The 16,116-nt window shown below is 34.9% G+C and overlaps 1 protein-coding gene across 2 annotated transcripts in view; it reads left to right on the forward strand.

Moving 5' to 3' along the window:
• The window catches only part of NDFIP2 (Nedd4 family interacting protein 2), a 118,774-nt gene that overhangs the window by 76,216 nt on the left and 26,442 nt on the right, over nt 1-16,116 (forward strand). For both annotated transcript variants that reach the window (XM_036753702.1, XM_036753703.1), the window contains one exon: nt 1,191-1,278. In XM_036753702.1, coding sequence (XP_036609597.1) covers nt 1,191-1,278 — 88 coding nt within the window. The remainder of the gene's footprint in view (nt 1-1,190; nt 1,279-16,116) is intronic.

Consider the following 16,116-nt stretch of genomic DNA (forward strand, 5'->3'; position numbering starts at 1 on the left):
ATCTTAATATAGAACAAGTTGAAAATGAATTAAAGTTCTGTGATAATCATATAGATTCAGCTTCATTGTGGGTCAAAAAGTATCCCCTGTGTTGCCAAGTACGTCCCTGTCACCAATAACAAATGTGTAATCTTTCCCTTTTGACATCAACATAAAAGAGCCTACTGTAGTATAGAATTACATTTAAGTAATTATAAAAATGAATACAACATGGAAAACAGGACTGTTGATATGCTTGTTCGAGTGTGTGTATTTGGATGTACAAAAGTTTGTCATGCTTAACACAAGGCTATCAATGAAAGCCATTACTTTCTAGTATGTATGTGTGTACATCTATGTATGTATGTGTATATATGTATACATATGTATATATGTGTCTGTATATGTGTGTATATATCTGTGTCTATGCACGCGTGCGCACACACACACACACACGGTATTATGGACCTGAGAGAAATAAGGGATCAACCTCCGAAAAAGAATAATGAGGCATTAACATTGATTTGTGTTTTTGAGAATTTTTTTAATTATAGGAAATAGCTGTTCTGTGGTGCCAATATTAATGTTTTAACCTGAGAAAGTCATTTAACCTCTATTTGCCTAGGCTTCCTTAACTAGAAGATATAGATAACAATAGAACCTACCTCTCAGGATTGTTGTGAGGATCAAATGAAATATATTGTAAAAAACACTTAGCACAGTGTCTAGAGCATTGTAGGTGCTATATAGATATTTATTCCCTTTCCTTTCTCCCTTGATTCCTTGGGAACAGCAAAGTTTGGTCTCTGGCTTGTAGTGTCAGTTAATAGTTTCAGAAAAGATCATTTCCCCAGGTTCGTCAGATATTTTGAACCAAATAACATCTTAGAGATAGTGGGCTTTTGCAGTTCATTATGAAGCGTATTGCATTAGTTGTTAAAATTTTAAATTTCATCATCTGTAAACTTTTGTTTAACTTGAACACTGTAGTTATTTTTTTCAAATGGTCTTGTATTTTGTTCTTTTTAAATTTAATTTCATGAACTTTAAAATATGGAAATTATAGTTTCATTAGTAAAATAACTTTTTAATGAAACAACAACTAATGGAGACTCAGGTTATATTTGATTACACTGTTACCATTACATTTAAGACTACTTGTTTGCAATTGTTGTAATGGGAGATGCTAACTTTACATGTCACAAATTCAGGAAGAAGAGTTTCCTCCGAGAGATGACTTCAGTGATGCAGATCAGCTTAGAGTGGGCAATGATGGTATCTTCATGCTGGCATTCTTCAGTAAGTTATTTTTCATTTCCAAACAGCCTTTACAGAGATATGCCTAAATAGCAATTGTAGACTATTTGACTTTAAAAGAACATACTAGAGAGGAGTAAGTGTTTATTTTGGTTATATTTAGGAGCTTTAAAAGACAAAAAAGTTAATTATGGAAATATGTATCTCTGCTCTACAACATAACTTTTATATTGTTATTAAACTAATGGGTTATAAGTATTCCAAACCTGAATATTAATTCGATGCTTAACCCCATCTCCTGCTTCTCCAGACACTGGAAGCTGGACACTTCCACGTTCTACTCTCGGAGATTTCCGCAATTCTGTTTGACTTCCCATTTCACTCTTCAGAGTAACAGTAACAAATATTTTCTTGTCTTTTCAACTCCTCAGTTATACCTGACTGGCCCTTTCCATTTCTAGTGGATTACTATTTTCATAAGTAAACTTTGTATTACCCCCAGTGCCTCCAAGTAATGAAGATACATTCTCACTAAATATTTTAATTGAACAGAGATAAGAATCAAATTATCTTAGATATGGAGTATTAGTGGGGTTAATGCTATTTAAATAACTAGATTTCTTGGGAGAGCTGAGTGATTTCATAGGTATAGGGAATTCTTGAGGTAGAAATCCTGTCCACCAATACAGACTGATAATTTTCTCTGAGTTAGAGACTTAGAGATTGCCTAGAGGATTGAGAGGCTAGTAACTAGTATGTGTCAGAGATAGGAATTGAATTCAGGTCTTCCTGACTCCAAAGCTAGTCCTTTTCACTGTATTGAGCTGCTGATTACGATTTCTTATGTATGTAGAAATTCCAATTTAATCTTTGATTTATAATGCTGAAATCATTGGACATAGAAATTCCACCTATCCATTTTAAAATTCATTATATACATTACTAGTACATTAAATTTACTTAATTATCAAAGTGGTGAAAAAAATTAGGGTTTTATATTTGCTTAGTGTATGCATGATTTAATTCACCTTACTACTCTGCTCCCTCTTCTCCTACTCTGAGAACCAGTAAAACTGACCTTCTTGCTATTTCTTGAACAAGATGCTCCATCTCCCAACTCTGGGCATTTTTACTGGCTGCCTCTTATGCCTGGAATTCTCTCCCACTCCACCTCTGCCTCCTGATTTTCCTGGGATACTTCAAGTCCCAGCCAACATCCTACCTTCTACAGAAAGCCTTTTCCAATCCCTCTTAATTCTGGTGCCTTTTCCTCTTTTGATTATTTCCAATTTGTTCAATTTATTCATACATAAATATATGTGTGTATACATACATGCACACACATGTAATATACATTTTTTTCCTCCTCTTTCCTATCTGATTTATATTTTCCAAGAACTTGAGTTCATCTTAAGTTTTCATTAGCCAAAGGTCTATTTGTGATCATTAGCTACCATCTAGTGGCAAATGTATAAATTGCAATTTCAGCCATGCCTTCCAGGCCATCTAGTGGTCATTTCTGCATTTGACATTTCTTTATAGCTGTTATGTACAGAAAAGAAATCTATTAAACAGGTTATATTTAATGTAGCTTGAAGCATTTGCATTTTAAATTCTTGCTATTATGTTTTGCAGAAAAATTGTTATTAAAAAGGAAAAGTAGTCATTTTAATAATTAGTAGTTACATGGTCAGTGGTCATATCTTATTTTTTGCTTTAAGCATTTGACAAATGCTCGTTAAATTGTTTACCTTCTTTATTCAGTTTTTCTTTATATAAACTGTCATCTCTTATACTACAGATAACTACAAAAGGAAAATAGACACCAGTTGAGTGTGTGAGCTTCAAAGTTTGGTAGCATAGGTATGAAAGGGGTGTGTGTGTGTGTGTGTGTGTATTTCATTTGATTGATAAATAGCAATTCTGTAAACTTTTATTAAACACCTAATATGTGCTGAGCACTAGGAATACAAAGAAAGGTAAAAGCTAGTCCTTGTTCTCAAGGAGATCACAATCTAATGGGGAGAGAATATGAAAATAACTATGTATAGAGAAACTATATAAAGTATATAGTGGATATACTCAACAGAGGTAAAGCAACTAGAATTAAGAGGGATTGGGAGAAGCTTCCTTTAGAAAACAGGATTTTAACTTGTATCTGAAGGAAGCTACAATGCAGTGATGAGGAAGGAGAGCATTCCATATGCCAGGGATAGCCACTGAAAATGTCTGAAATAGTGAGATGAAACTTCTTGTTTGAAGAACAGAAAGGAGGCCAGTGTCACTGGATCCAAGGATACATGGGTACAGGTATAAAAAGATTGGAAAAGTAGGGAGGGGCCAGTTTGTGAAGGGCTTTGAATACCAAACAGAGGATTTTATATTTGGTCCTGAAAGTGATAGGGAGTCACTGGAGTTTACTGAGTACTAGGTGACCTGGCAAGACTTTAGTAAGATCATGTTGATAGCTGAGTGGAGTTTGAGTTGCAGTAGGGAGAGGCTGGTGGCAAGTAAACTAACTGGCTTTTGCAGTGAATTCTGATAAAGTGATAAAGGCCTATACCAGAGTAGTGACAATGTCAAAGGAGAGAAAGAAGCAAATGTGAGAGATGTTATGAAAGTAAATTGATATGCCTTGGTAACATATTGGATATGGGGAGTAAGAGGGTAAGGAGTTGAGAATGACACCTAGGTTTTGAGCATGGGCCTGGGAGAATGGTGGTGCCGTTGATGGTAATAGGGAAGTTTGAAAGGAGAGGAAGTTTAGGGAGAAAGACAGTGAATTCAATTTTGGACATGCTGGGTTTAAGCCCAGAACCTAGTCTAAGATGACTGAAAAATAGTTGGAAATGTGAGACTGGAGTTCAGCAGAGAGATTATTGTGGGATAGGTAGTTTGGAGAATCATCAGTGCAAAGAAGATTATTAAATCCATGAGAGCTGATGAAATTACTAAGTATAGTAGTATACAGGGGGAAGAGAAAAAATTCAGCTGAGAGGGTTGTGGGATATCCAAGGTAAGGTAGCATGACTTGTATGAAGATCCAGCAGAGGAGACCCTTGGAGAGGCCAGACATGTAGGAGGAGAACCAGGGAACAGTAGTGTTTGGAAAACCTAAAAAGGAGAATTATCAAGAAGAAAGTGATTGACGCTGTCAAAGATTAAGAGAAAAAAAGGATGAAGATTGGAAAAAGACTTTTAGATTCTTAAGAGATCATTAGTAGCAATGCTGATCTTAGACAAAGTAAAAGCAAAAATAGATCTAATTAAAAGAGATAAGGAAGGAAATTATGTCTTACTAAAAGGTACCATAGACAGTGAAGCAATATCAGTACTAAACATACATGTGCCAAACAGTATAGCATCCAGATTCTTAAACGAGAAGTTAAGTGAAGAAATAGACAGCAAAACTATGCTAGTGGGAGACCTCAACTATCCTCTCTCAGAACTTGATAAATCCAATAAAAAAATAAACAAGAAAGAAACTAAGGAGGTAAATAGAATATTAGAAAAGTTAGATGTGCCAGGCCTTTGGAGAAAACTGAATGGGAACAGAAAGAAATATAACTTTTTCTCATCAGCACATGGCATCTACACAAAAACTGAATTAGGGCACAAAAACCTCAAAATCAAATATAGAAAGGCAGAAATATTAAATGTATTCTTTTTAGATCACAGTGCAATAAAAATTATATTCAACAAAAGGCAGTGGAAAAATAGATTAAAAATTGATTAGAAACTAAATAATCCAATCCTAAGGAATAAGTGAGTGAAAGAACAAATCATAAGAGCAATCAATAATTTCATTAAGAAGAATGACGACAATGAGACAATATACCACATTTATGGGATGCAGCCAAAGCAGTACTTAGGGGAAAATTTGTTTCTCTAAATTCTTACATCAACAAAATAGAAAAAAAACCAAAACAATGAATTGGGCATGCAACAAAGCCTAGAGGAAGAACAAATCAAAAATCCCTAATTGAGCACCAGATTGGAAATCCTGAAAATCAAAGGTGAGATAAGTAAGAAAACTATTGAGCTAATAAATAAATCTAGGAGCTGGTTTTATGGAAAAAAAAAAAGCAAACCCAATAGGACAGATTAGCCATTGGTTGATTTGATTTAAAAAAAGAAGAAAACTGAATATCCAGCATCAAAAATGAAAAGGGTGAAATCACCACTAATGAAGAAGAAATTAAAGCAATCATTAGGAAATATTTTACCCAATTATATGCCAATAAATTTGACAATCCGAGTGAAATCTATGAATATTTATGAAAATATAAATTATTCAGACTAACAGATTAGGAAATAGGATGCCTAAATAACCCCATCTTAGAAAAACAAATGAAACAAGCCATTAATGAACTCCCTAAGAAAAAATCCCCAGGACCAGATGGGTTCACAAGTGAATTCTACCGAACATTTAAAGAACAATTAATTCCAATACTATATAAAGTATTTGGAAAAATAGGCACATACCAACCTCCTTTTATGACACAAATATATTGCTGATACCTAAACCTGGAAGAGGTAAAGCAGAGAAGGAAAATTGTAGACCAATTACCTTAATGAATATCAATGCAAAAATTTTCAACAAAATACTAGCACGGTGATTACAGCAATATATCACAAGGCTTATGCATTATGACAAAGTGGGATTTATACTAGGGATGCAGAGTTGGTTCAGTATTAGGAAAACTATCAACATAATTGACCATATCAGTAACAAAACTAACAGAAATCATATGATTCTCTCAATAGATGCTGAAAAAGCTTTTGACAAAATACAGCACTTATTCCTATTGAAAGCAATAGAGAGGATAGGAATAAAGGGTGCATTCCTTAAAGTGATAAGCAGTATCTATCTAGAACAATCAGTAAGCATTATCTATAATGGGGATAAGCTAGAAGCCTTCTCAATAAGATCCAGGTGAAGCAAGGATGCCCATTATCACCACTTTTATTCAATATAGTACTAGAAATGTTAACTATAACAGTAAGAGAAGAAAAAGAAATCCAAGGACTTAGAATAGGCAATGAGGAAACAAAACTATCACTCTTTGCAGATGATATGATGGTATACTTAAGAGAACCCTAGAGAATTAACTAAAAATCTGCTTGAAATAATTAGCAACTTTAGCAAAGTTGCAGGATATAAGATAAACCCATATAAATCATCAGCATTTCTTTATATGACCAACAGAGCCCAACAGCAAGAGACAGAAGGAGAAATTCCACTTAAATTAACTGTAGACAATATAAAAATACCTGGGAGTCTGCCTGCCAAGACAAATCCAGGAACTATATGAACACAATTACAAAACACTTTTCACACAAATAAAGTCAGATCTAAACAACTGGAAAAACATCAATGGCTCATGGGTAGGCTGAACCAATATAATGAAAATTTTGCCATACCAATAAAACTACCAAAAATTATTTTGATAGAGGTAGAAAAAAAATAACAATTCATCTGGAAGAACAAAAAGTCAAGAATATCAAGGGAATTAATGAAAAAAATACAAAGGAGAGTGGCCTAGCAATACCAGATCTCAAACTATATTATAAAGGAATAATTATCAAAACCATATGGTACTGGCTAAGAAATAGATTGGTAGATCAGTGCAATAGATCAGGTATATATGATAGAGTAGTAATCTAGTGTTTGATAAAACTAAAGACCTCAGTTTTTGGGATAAGAACTCGTTATTTGACAAAAACTGCTAGGAAAATGGGAAAAAATAGGACACAAACTAGGTATAAACCAACATCTTACACCTTATGTCAAGATAAGGTCAAAATGGGTGCATGATTTAGACATCAAAGGTGACACCATAAGCAAATTAGAAGAGCAAGGAATTGTCTACCCCAGATCTATCGGGAAGGGAAGAATTCATGACCAACCAAGAAATAGAGAGCATTAAGAAATGTAAAGTAGGTAATTTTGATTATGTTAAAATAAAAAACTTTTGTACAAACAAAACCAATGCAGTCAAGATTAGAAGGAAAATATTAAGCTGGGAAACAATCTTTATAGCAGGTGTTTCTGACAAAGGCCTTATTTTTCAAATAGATATAGAATTGAGCCAAATTTCTAAGAATACAAGCCATTCCCCACTTGATAAATGGTCAAAGGATATGAATAGTCAGTTTTCAGATGAAGAAATCAAAGCTATCTGTAGGCATATGAAAAAATGCCCTAAATTACTATTGATTAGAGAAATGCAAATTAAAACCTCACACTTATCAGGTTGGCTAACATGACAAAAAAGGAAAATGATAAATATTAGAGAGGATATGGGATAATTGGGACACTAATATGCTTTTGGTGGAATTGTGAATTGATCCAACCATTTTGGAGAGCAGTTTCAAACTATGCCCAAAGGACAACCAAATTCTGTGTACCCTTTGATCCAGCAATGCCACTACTAGATCTGTATCACAAAGAGATCATGAAAAAGGGAAAAAGGAACTATATGTGCAAAAATATTTATAACAGCTCTTTTTGTGGTGGCAAAGAATTAGAAATTGAGGGAGTGCCCATCAGTTGGAGAATGGCTGAACAAATTGTGGTATATGAATGTAATGGAATACTATTGTACAATAAAAAATGATGAACGGGCAGATTTCAGAAAAACCTGGAAAGATTTGTATGAACTGATGCAAATGAAATGAGCAGAAATAGAAAAACATTGTGTACAGTATCAGAAACATTGTGTGATGACCAACTATGAATGACTCAGCTCTTCTCAGCAACATAATAATCCAAGACAAGTACAAAGAACTCAGGAAGGAAAATGTTATCCACATCCAGATAAAGGACTGATGAACTCTGAATACAGATTGAAGCATATTTTTTCACTTTATTTTTTGTGTTTTTTTCCTTTTGATCTGTTTCTTCTTTCACAACTGTGACTAATATGGAACTATGTTTTATGTGATAGCACATGTATAACCATATCAAATTGCCTTCCATTTTATAAAGGGGTGGAGGGTAAGGAGGAAGAAAAGGAGAAATTTTGGAACTTAACATCTTATAAAAATGAATGTTAAAAATTGTCTTGACATGTAATTGGGAAAAAATAAAATACTATTTTAAATAAAGAGAGATTGTTAGTAACTTTGGAGAGAACAGTTTAGGTTGAAGGATGAATTTGGAAGCTAGAGTATAGACAGTGAAAAAGAGAGTGAGAGGAAAGGAAGTGAATAATTCATAGGGAGAGATTGAAAATAAGTGGAAAAGAGGGAATGGTAGAAGAGTCAGTCTCTTGGAGAAGATAGGATGGAATGGGATCACTTGTGCATGTAGAGGAGTTAGCTTTAGCAAGAGGAAGAGCCACCTCTTCATTTGAGATGGGATGAAGGAAGATGTCAGTGGCAGAAAGCCACTGGGTGACATGAAATGAGGAGGGGAGAAGAGGGAGCACTTGGCAAATGGCCTTGATTTTTTTCAGTAAAATATGAGACAAGTTCTCAAGTAAGGGGATGGAGGGAGGGGAAACTATGGGAAGTTTGAGCAGGATAATAAGGTTTGGAAGGGCTACTTTGATGAATGGGATAGTGGGCTAATTAGGGAGATGTACAAGGATTGTTTTTCAGCAATGAGGCCCAGTTGAGGTTTTGTAACATAAATTTGTAGTGGACCCACCCAGCATAATTTTGTTATTTTCTCTACCTTTGTTCAGCAGCACTTTTGTATTGGGATGGTAGGAGTAATCCAAGGCTGATGTTTAGCAGGGCAAAATCAGATATCTTATAAAGGGACTTAAGAGAAGAGCACAGTGTAGAATTGAACTGGTTTAGCAAGCACTCTACATGAGGAATGGAAGAGAATGTAGTCAGTGCAGGAGTGATAGCCTTGGAGAAGACTGAGGGGTGGCAGGATCAGAAGTTACTGTGGAAGAAGGACAGGGTTAGGGGATGAAGGGAGAAGGAGAGGTAGAACAACAATTGGTTGTGATTGTGATTGTGGAAGGTTCAGAGTTCATGAACATGGAAGTGGTGCTTTTGTGAATAATGGCAAGATTAAGGGTATAACCATCTTTATATATGGCTTAGGGGTCAAAATTTCCTGGAAATTGCTACATGTTATAATCAATTATATTGATTACTTTACAGAATCACAGGGCAAGAAAAATCATCAAAATCTAGTCCACATATTCTGCTTGCTATAGATATTTTTGTATTCTAGTTTTAAATGATTTAGACAAGATCAATTTTTCTTTTGCTATTGTTGCTATGTTTCGTATCCCCTATATATTATGTACAAATTTTTTTCCCTCATGTCTGATCTCTACATGTTTATATTTCAAGTCAGTCCTCTCTTGCCTTGCCCCTGATGCAGTAGGAAAAGAGCTTATTACTTGTAAATGGAAGTGAAAATCTAGAAGATCGAATAAATTATATATTTGAGTACTTAGAGATGTGACATTGTATGAAGTACTTCAGTATTTGTTTATTTAGAAAACATTTTTCTTTCGAGAAGCTTGAGCCTTTTGCAGTATTTAATTTTCCCATTACTTAATGTTGTAGTAGTTTTTGACAAAGATGAGAAAGTTACTGTAGGTAGTTAAATGAAATTAGCAGAGGTTTTGAAAATATTGAATAATTATTTTAGATAGAATATTTCATTTGGTGGTCAGTACCTTCTAATTCCCAAATCTGACAGTTTTTTTTCCCATTCTCATACTTCTCATTCTTTTTGCAGTTTTTGACAGTACTGAAGACTTCCTCCTCCTAGGTGTTCTTTCTTCCTTTGATTTCTATGATACTGAATCTCCTCTTCCATCTTGTTTGACTACTCCTTTGCTGGTTCAACTTCTTCCTCCTACCCATGAAGGTGGGCATCTTATCTCCAAGATAGTGTTCCACACTTTCTTCCTTGGTGATCTCACTTACTGTTATACCACAAGGCATGTTGATCTTGGTGGTCTCATTCTAAAAAAGGGATGACACTCAAGAAGCAGCCTCAGTTGTTTTTTTTTTTTAAAAGCAGCAGTAGGGAGTAGTTGACAGTAATGGAGTAGTAGCAGAGCAGTAGAATTTTCAAGCCACAACAAAAGCAGATGCTGAGTGAATTACCAGTAGGATAGCAAAAACAGCATTACTGTGACTTGTTAGCTTGTTGCTAGCAAAGCAAATGAAGACACCTAGATCAGAACAAAACAAGTGAAATCCTAAAGTTTCTGAGAGAAACTCTGAATAACAGCATGAAAAAAAAAGTATGATAACTGAAAAATCTAAATTGAGCCTAGTCCATATAAACCGAGAACTTCAGTTGTTATATACCCTGACAAAGTTCTAGGACATTTCGTTGAAGGAATGGTCTGTGAGCATTTAGAAAAGGATGCACCTATCATTAAAAACTAACTTGGCTTTATTATAAACAGATTGGGCTAGAGTGACTAACCTACTTCCTTTATTGCTAGATCAGGTGAATATTCTTATTTTCTATACTTAGATTTTAGTACAGCATTTGATAGGCTCTCAAGCTTTGCTTTTGGATAAGATGAAAGAATATGGCCTAGGTCAGTAGTGTCAGACTCAAAGAGAATTTGACTTAGCCACAAATCAACACATCATATTGTTTTGTTATTTATTTTCTTAAATATTTTCCATAATCTGGTTCAGACCACACTAGGGAGTTTTGCAGGCCACTGCAAAGGATCTATACCATATGAAACCACTGTGCCCATTAGTTGTTGCTCTGCTGCTGGGAAAATTCTCTTTTCTTCTCTGCTTTAACTTAGCCTTTACAAATTCTTCCCACTAACCCTTACCTTTAAAGGGCTTTTAGAAAATGTTAGCTGTCAATGTGAATAGTAGTTCTCTTTAAGCCAGAGAACTGCAAAACTTATCCAAAAAGTTGCAAGGTGTTGTACTGTCCAATCAGAATGCAGTTCACAGCTCCAGCTTACCGGAATACCAAGGCTGTTGCAAACTCTCCTGTTTTTCCCTCTCAAGCCAAAGATGGCGATAGAGAGAAATAGTGGCTAAAAGGCAGTGACTGTGACTAGGAGCTCTTGGCCAATAAAGTCAGTTGTTTTTTGTCCCTAAACAATGAGGAACCACTCAGCATGAACTCCTCTGTCAGCTTTTCTTCATACACATATATTATCAGTGTTCATTAATATGAAAAGAAAGTTCTTTTTCTACTTGTATTAGACATCACAGTGTTCATCCGTAAGAGCGGCAACATTACAGACTGCCAGAGGTGAGGAAATCGCTTATTAAGAAAACTGAGATCACAGCGTACTTTTCAAGCGAAGGACTACAGACGTTGGAATAAATTATTTATACAATTAGGAAGCTTGGAGAGCAAACGTAGAATTATCTACCCAGAAAAATAGCATGATTACAGAATTATCCACTCAGCAAAATTCATTACGCTTATGAAGAAGGAAAAGAATATTTGAAAATGAAATAAACTTTACAGAGAGGTACAACCACCTGAATAACACATAACAATAACAAATAAACCTCCTAACCAAAAACATTTAACTAGGATAAAACAGTTATTAAGGTAATGTGAGAATTCTCAGAGTGTCACATTGGCTAAATCTGCTAAAAGTTTATAAAGACATTTGCTAGAGAATTTTAGATGTATGTATAGTTAGGATTACTGTTTTGTCTAGCACTTTTTTTTAAAGTGTAATATGATGTTCTTTCTCTATTTTAATACTTTTTAGCTTGAAATAAATTGTCGATAGTACCTCTTCTGTTTCTTGTGATTTAACAGTATATAGTATGTTTTAGACTAGATTTCCATTTTAAATCTATTTAAATGTTTCTGATTTAAAGGTGTTCCTATAAACAATATATTTTTGATTCTGCTTATAATTCGTTCTATAATTTTAAATTTTATTTTATTGGATACTTTAACCTATTGCTTTTTAGTGTTAAAAGTCTTAATGTTTGTCTTTTTTATTCTCCTGAAAAGGAATACATACTTTCTTGTTTTATATTAAACAGGATATCTCTAAATAAAGTTCCTCTGTCATGGTATCTATTAAGTAGGTTACTTTAACTTGGATTTTCTCTTTTTAAGTATGGGACCTTTACTTTGGTAATCTCCTAGTTAAAGGCCTAATGGCCTTTCCTCCAGACGTTTTTAATACTTTCCTCATCAGTCTCATTGCCTCTCATCTCCTCTCCACTTCAGTGCATCTTTCACATTGCTGCAAAAATAACCTTGGCACAGATCTCACCATGTTACTTCTCTGTTCAAAAACCTTCAGTAGCTTTTGCTATTACCTCTAGGATAAAATATAAACTCTTTAACCTAGTACTCTTCCATACTCTTGACTCCAACTAACCATTCAAACTTTATTTCTTATTACTTTTCATTTTGTTATGTTCCATCCAAACTTGAATTGAGCTCTTATCTAAACTTAGCATTCCCCAAACCTAACATTGTCACATCTGATTTTGCCCATGCTGTGTCTCATGCCTGGAAAACACTTTTTCCTTGTCTTCAACTTTCAGAATCCCTATCTTCCTCCTGAAAGTCACAGATTAGGTGATGTTCATCCATTCAGCAGTCCCAGTTCCTCCTAGCTTTCTCTCTAATTGATTTTTCATAGAACACTTTTTATGTGTGCCTCCTTTGCTTCCATCAATATCCCACTTTGTTTTATACTGTTTGAATGTCTTATTCTCCCTCCAATAAGATGTAAGCCTCTTGGAAGGGTGGGCCTGTTTTGTTTTTGTCTTTGTTACTCTAGCTCTTAGCATAGCACCTACTTTGCACATAGTGGGCAGTTAACACATGCTTATTAGAACTGAATTAGACACAGAATTTCTACAACTATTCATAATTTCTACACTTTTTAGGTATATACCTTGGCTTTTTATCCCTAAAATGCAAGTACTTCTGAGCTATAGTCTGTCTGTATGGTATGTACATTTTGTGACTATTCAGCAAATATAAATACATCATAGGGAATTAGGAGAAGTAAATAATTCTTTGATTTACAATTTGAAATGTTTGAAAGATGTTTTTCAATGTTAATAAGTGCTAATTGCCTCTCTATCATAGGGAAAATGTATTCTTTTTTTATTTCTCTTCCATTCAGTATCTGTCATTGGGCAAGATAGTGTGGTAACATAGAAAGAATATTGGCCCTGGAGTCAGAGGACCTGGGTTCAAATCCTTCCTGTAATGCTTACTGTTTGCATGACCTTGGACAAGTCAGACCTTTCCATAGGTTCACCTTATGTTGGAATCAATCAGATCCTTTAGAATATAGACCTAGATTAAACCCCTGGAGGGCTACACTGAACTGGAAGAAAACAAAAAGGCCTGCTGGGTGTGCTCTTAGACTTTTGGGGCTAGTATAAAAATATATATATTTCACCAAACCATTTGGCATACTGCTTGATTTCCCATCCTAAACTTTTATTATTCCTCAGGCCAATAGTTTATGCAGCACTTTACAAAATTGTATTATTCTAAAGTGCTCATTAGAATAATACTTGATCATGTTAAATTCTGTTAAATTTCATAACTTTTTTTTGTATAGGATTAACTACTGAAATATACTTCTTGTTGGATTTATAGGAAAATTCTTTAGGAGTTAGCAACTAGTTTTTTATTCTTATACATAAAATTCAGTAGTTTTGAATGGAATGTGGACCAATCTGAATTAGTTGGAAGTTTGAATTATAGAATGTATCCAAAATAGGATTTTATTAATTTTTGTAGTATACATAGTAACATAATTAGGCTAGGAAATAATTTTCAAGTAAAGATCCTTGGGTCTACTTTTATGAAGATTAGAATAATTGTAATCATATTTAAATGGGGGCTTCTAAAGTGTTTTAAATTAATTTACTTAAATATCTAGGTTAAATAAGTTACAATCTTTTTTACATTACTGCTTAGCAATAATGTAGCATACTGTAGAAATAAGTATCTTCTTATCTTTGGTTGGATTATTAACAATTTAAAATTAGTAGGTTCTGAATTAATGACATTTTGTTGTATTGTAGAAAAAGACCTAAATTTGTGTGTTTGAAGTAGTTTCAGAAAATATCAACCCTCCCAGATGATCATTAAAAGGGGTTCTGCCATTTTGAAATTCTGATGGTCAAAGTAAATTATTTCACTAACAATTAGAGCTTCTCCAATATTGTCTAACTCAGGAGGGAGTGAATTTTCTGTCACTAAAGGATTCAAGCAGAGGCTGCAGATCCCTTGGAGATGATCAGTGAATGCTATACTGAAGAATAACAAAAGTTAAGGATGGGAAACCATATGGATATTGACAGCTCATTTGTAACATATTCTCAGAGAGTTGTATATGGTACTAAAAGGTGAAAAGACTTGCCTATGGTCATAAACATAGCAGGTGTTGGGGGTAGGATTTGAAGCTAAGCGTTCCTGAATTCAAAGCTAGCCTTGTATTCACAGTGCCATTATTACTTATTACTGGGAAATAAAGTTCCTATTTCCAAGGCACTATTAACATTTTATTGCTTAAAAAAAAAGAAAATGGAGTCTGAAACAAATTGATAAATTTATTTCATATAGTTATGAGAAAAGAGATAAAAAGGTAAAATATCTTAATTATCTTTAGATTTCACTTTGATTTGACATGAACTATGAAATGGCAATAAACCAAAGCAATGTGTTGGGTTTACTGTAATATGCATGTTTAAGAAGAAAATGCATTACACAAATACATTATAACACCATACCCATGTAAGTACATACATATACAGACATGTGTATTTATATATATGCGTACATATATATGTGTGTGCATACACATGCGCATGCACATGTGCATACACACACACACCTGGGCATCTAGGCAGCACAGTGAATAGAGTACTGGGTCTGGAGTCAGGAAAACCTGAGTTCAAATCCAGCCTTAGACAATTCATAACTGTGCAACCCCCTTACCTGTTTGCCTCAGTTTCCTCATCTGTAAAATGAGCTGGAAAAGGAAATGGCAAACTACTCCAATATCTTTGCCAAGAAAATTGCAAATAGGGTGTAATGCCAATCACAGCAGCACACTTGAAGAATGCTACTGTGAATAATTTCGAAGGTCTAATTGTATAGTATAATGAACTCTCTATTTATTCAGCAATAAACTAAAGCATTGTTCAGTAAAGTAAAGCATAACATTCATGACAACATCTTTAGTTTATATATGGCACATAGCATATATCATTGCATTCAGTAGCATTTCCCAAAACACTTGTTTATACAATCAGGCTAAAGCCTTCTTAGCATGACACATCCTTAAGGGGTAGCAGAAAATATCCCACCATCTATCCCTAGGTCACAGTAAGAACAGTCTTCTTATTCAATACCAAGCGTCCAAGTAAAGTTCTCTTTCATCTTGACTCGAGGTTGAATTCCAAGTCCCAGGGCTCTTTCCCTGTGGGCTGACTACTCCCGACTCTCTGCTGGATTCACAAGCAGGCAGCTCTCATCTCCTGCTCCAGGTCTCAGCTCTCGGGGACTGCTCTCCTCTAAGCTCTTCCTGCTCCTGCCTGGCAGCGGGCTCCAGGAGCTCCTGCCTGCAGCTTCTGCCTCTGGGAAAACAAAGCTTAACAGGGCAACAACACACTACCAGCACCACCATCTCAATTCACCTCCAAAGCCCAGAGGCTCTGTGATAACAGCTCAGTTCACTATAACAGCTCTCAAAAGGGGCTTAAGCTAAGCCTCCTTCCCATGGGCAAGTTTCTACCCTACAGCTCTATTTGCTTTTACACCTCGGAATCTCCTTCAGCAAGTCTCTGCAATCAGAGGTCTCCTCTCTGCTCTCAGAGGTCTCCTCCTGTAACAACAATCTTGCTAGTAGCTATTGTGGCTGTGTAAAACCAACAACAACCAGGACACAGAAGGCTGCTAACACA

The sequence above is a fragment of the Trichosurus vulpecula genome, chromosome 4, assembly GCF_011100635.1.
Source record: "Trichosurus vulpecula isolate mTriVul1 chromosome 4, mTriVul1.pri, whole genome shotgun sequence".
Classification (NCBI taxonomy): Eukaryota; Metazoa; Chordata; class Mammalia; order Diprotodontia; family Phalangeridae; genus Trichosurus; species Trichosurus vulpecula.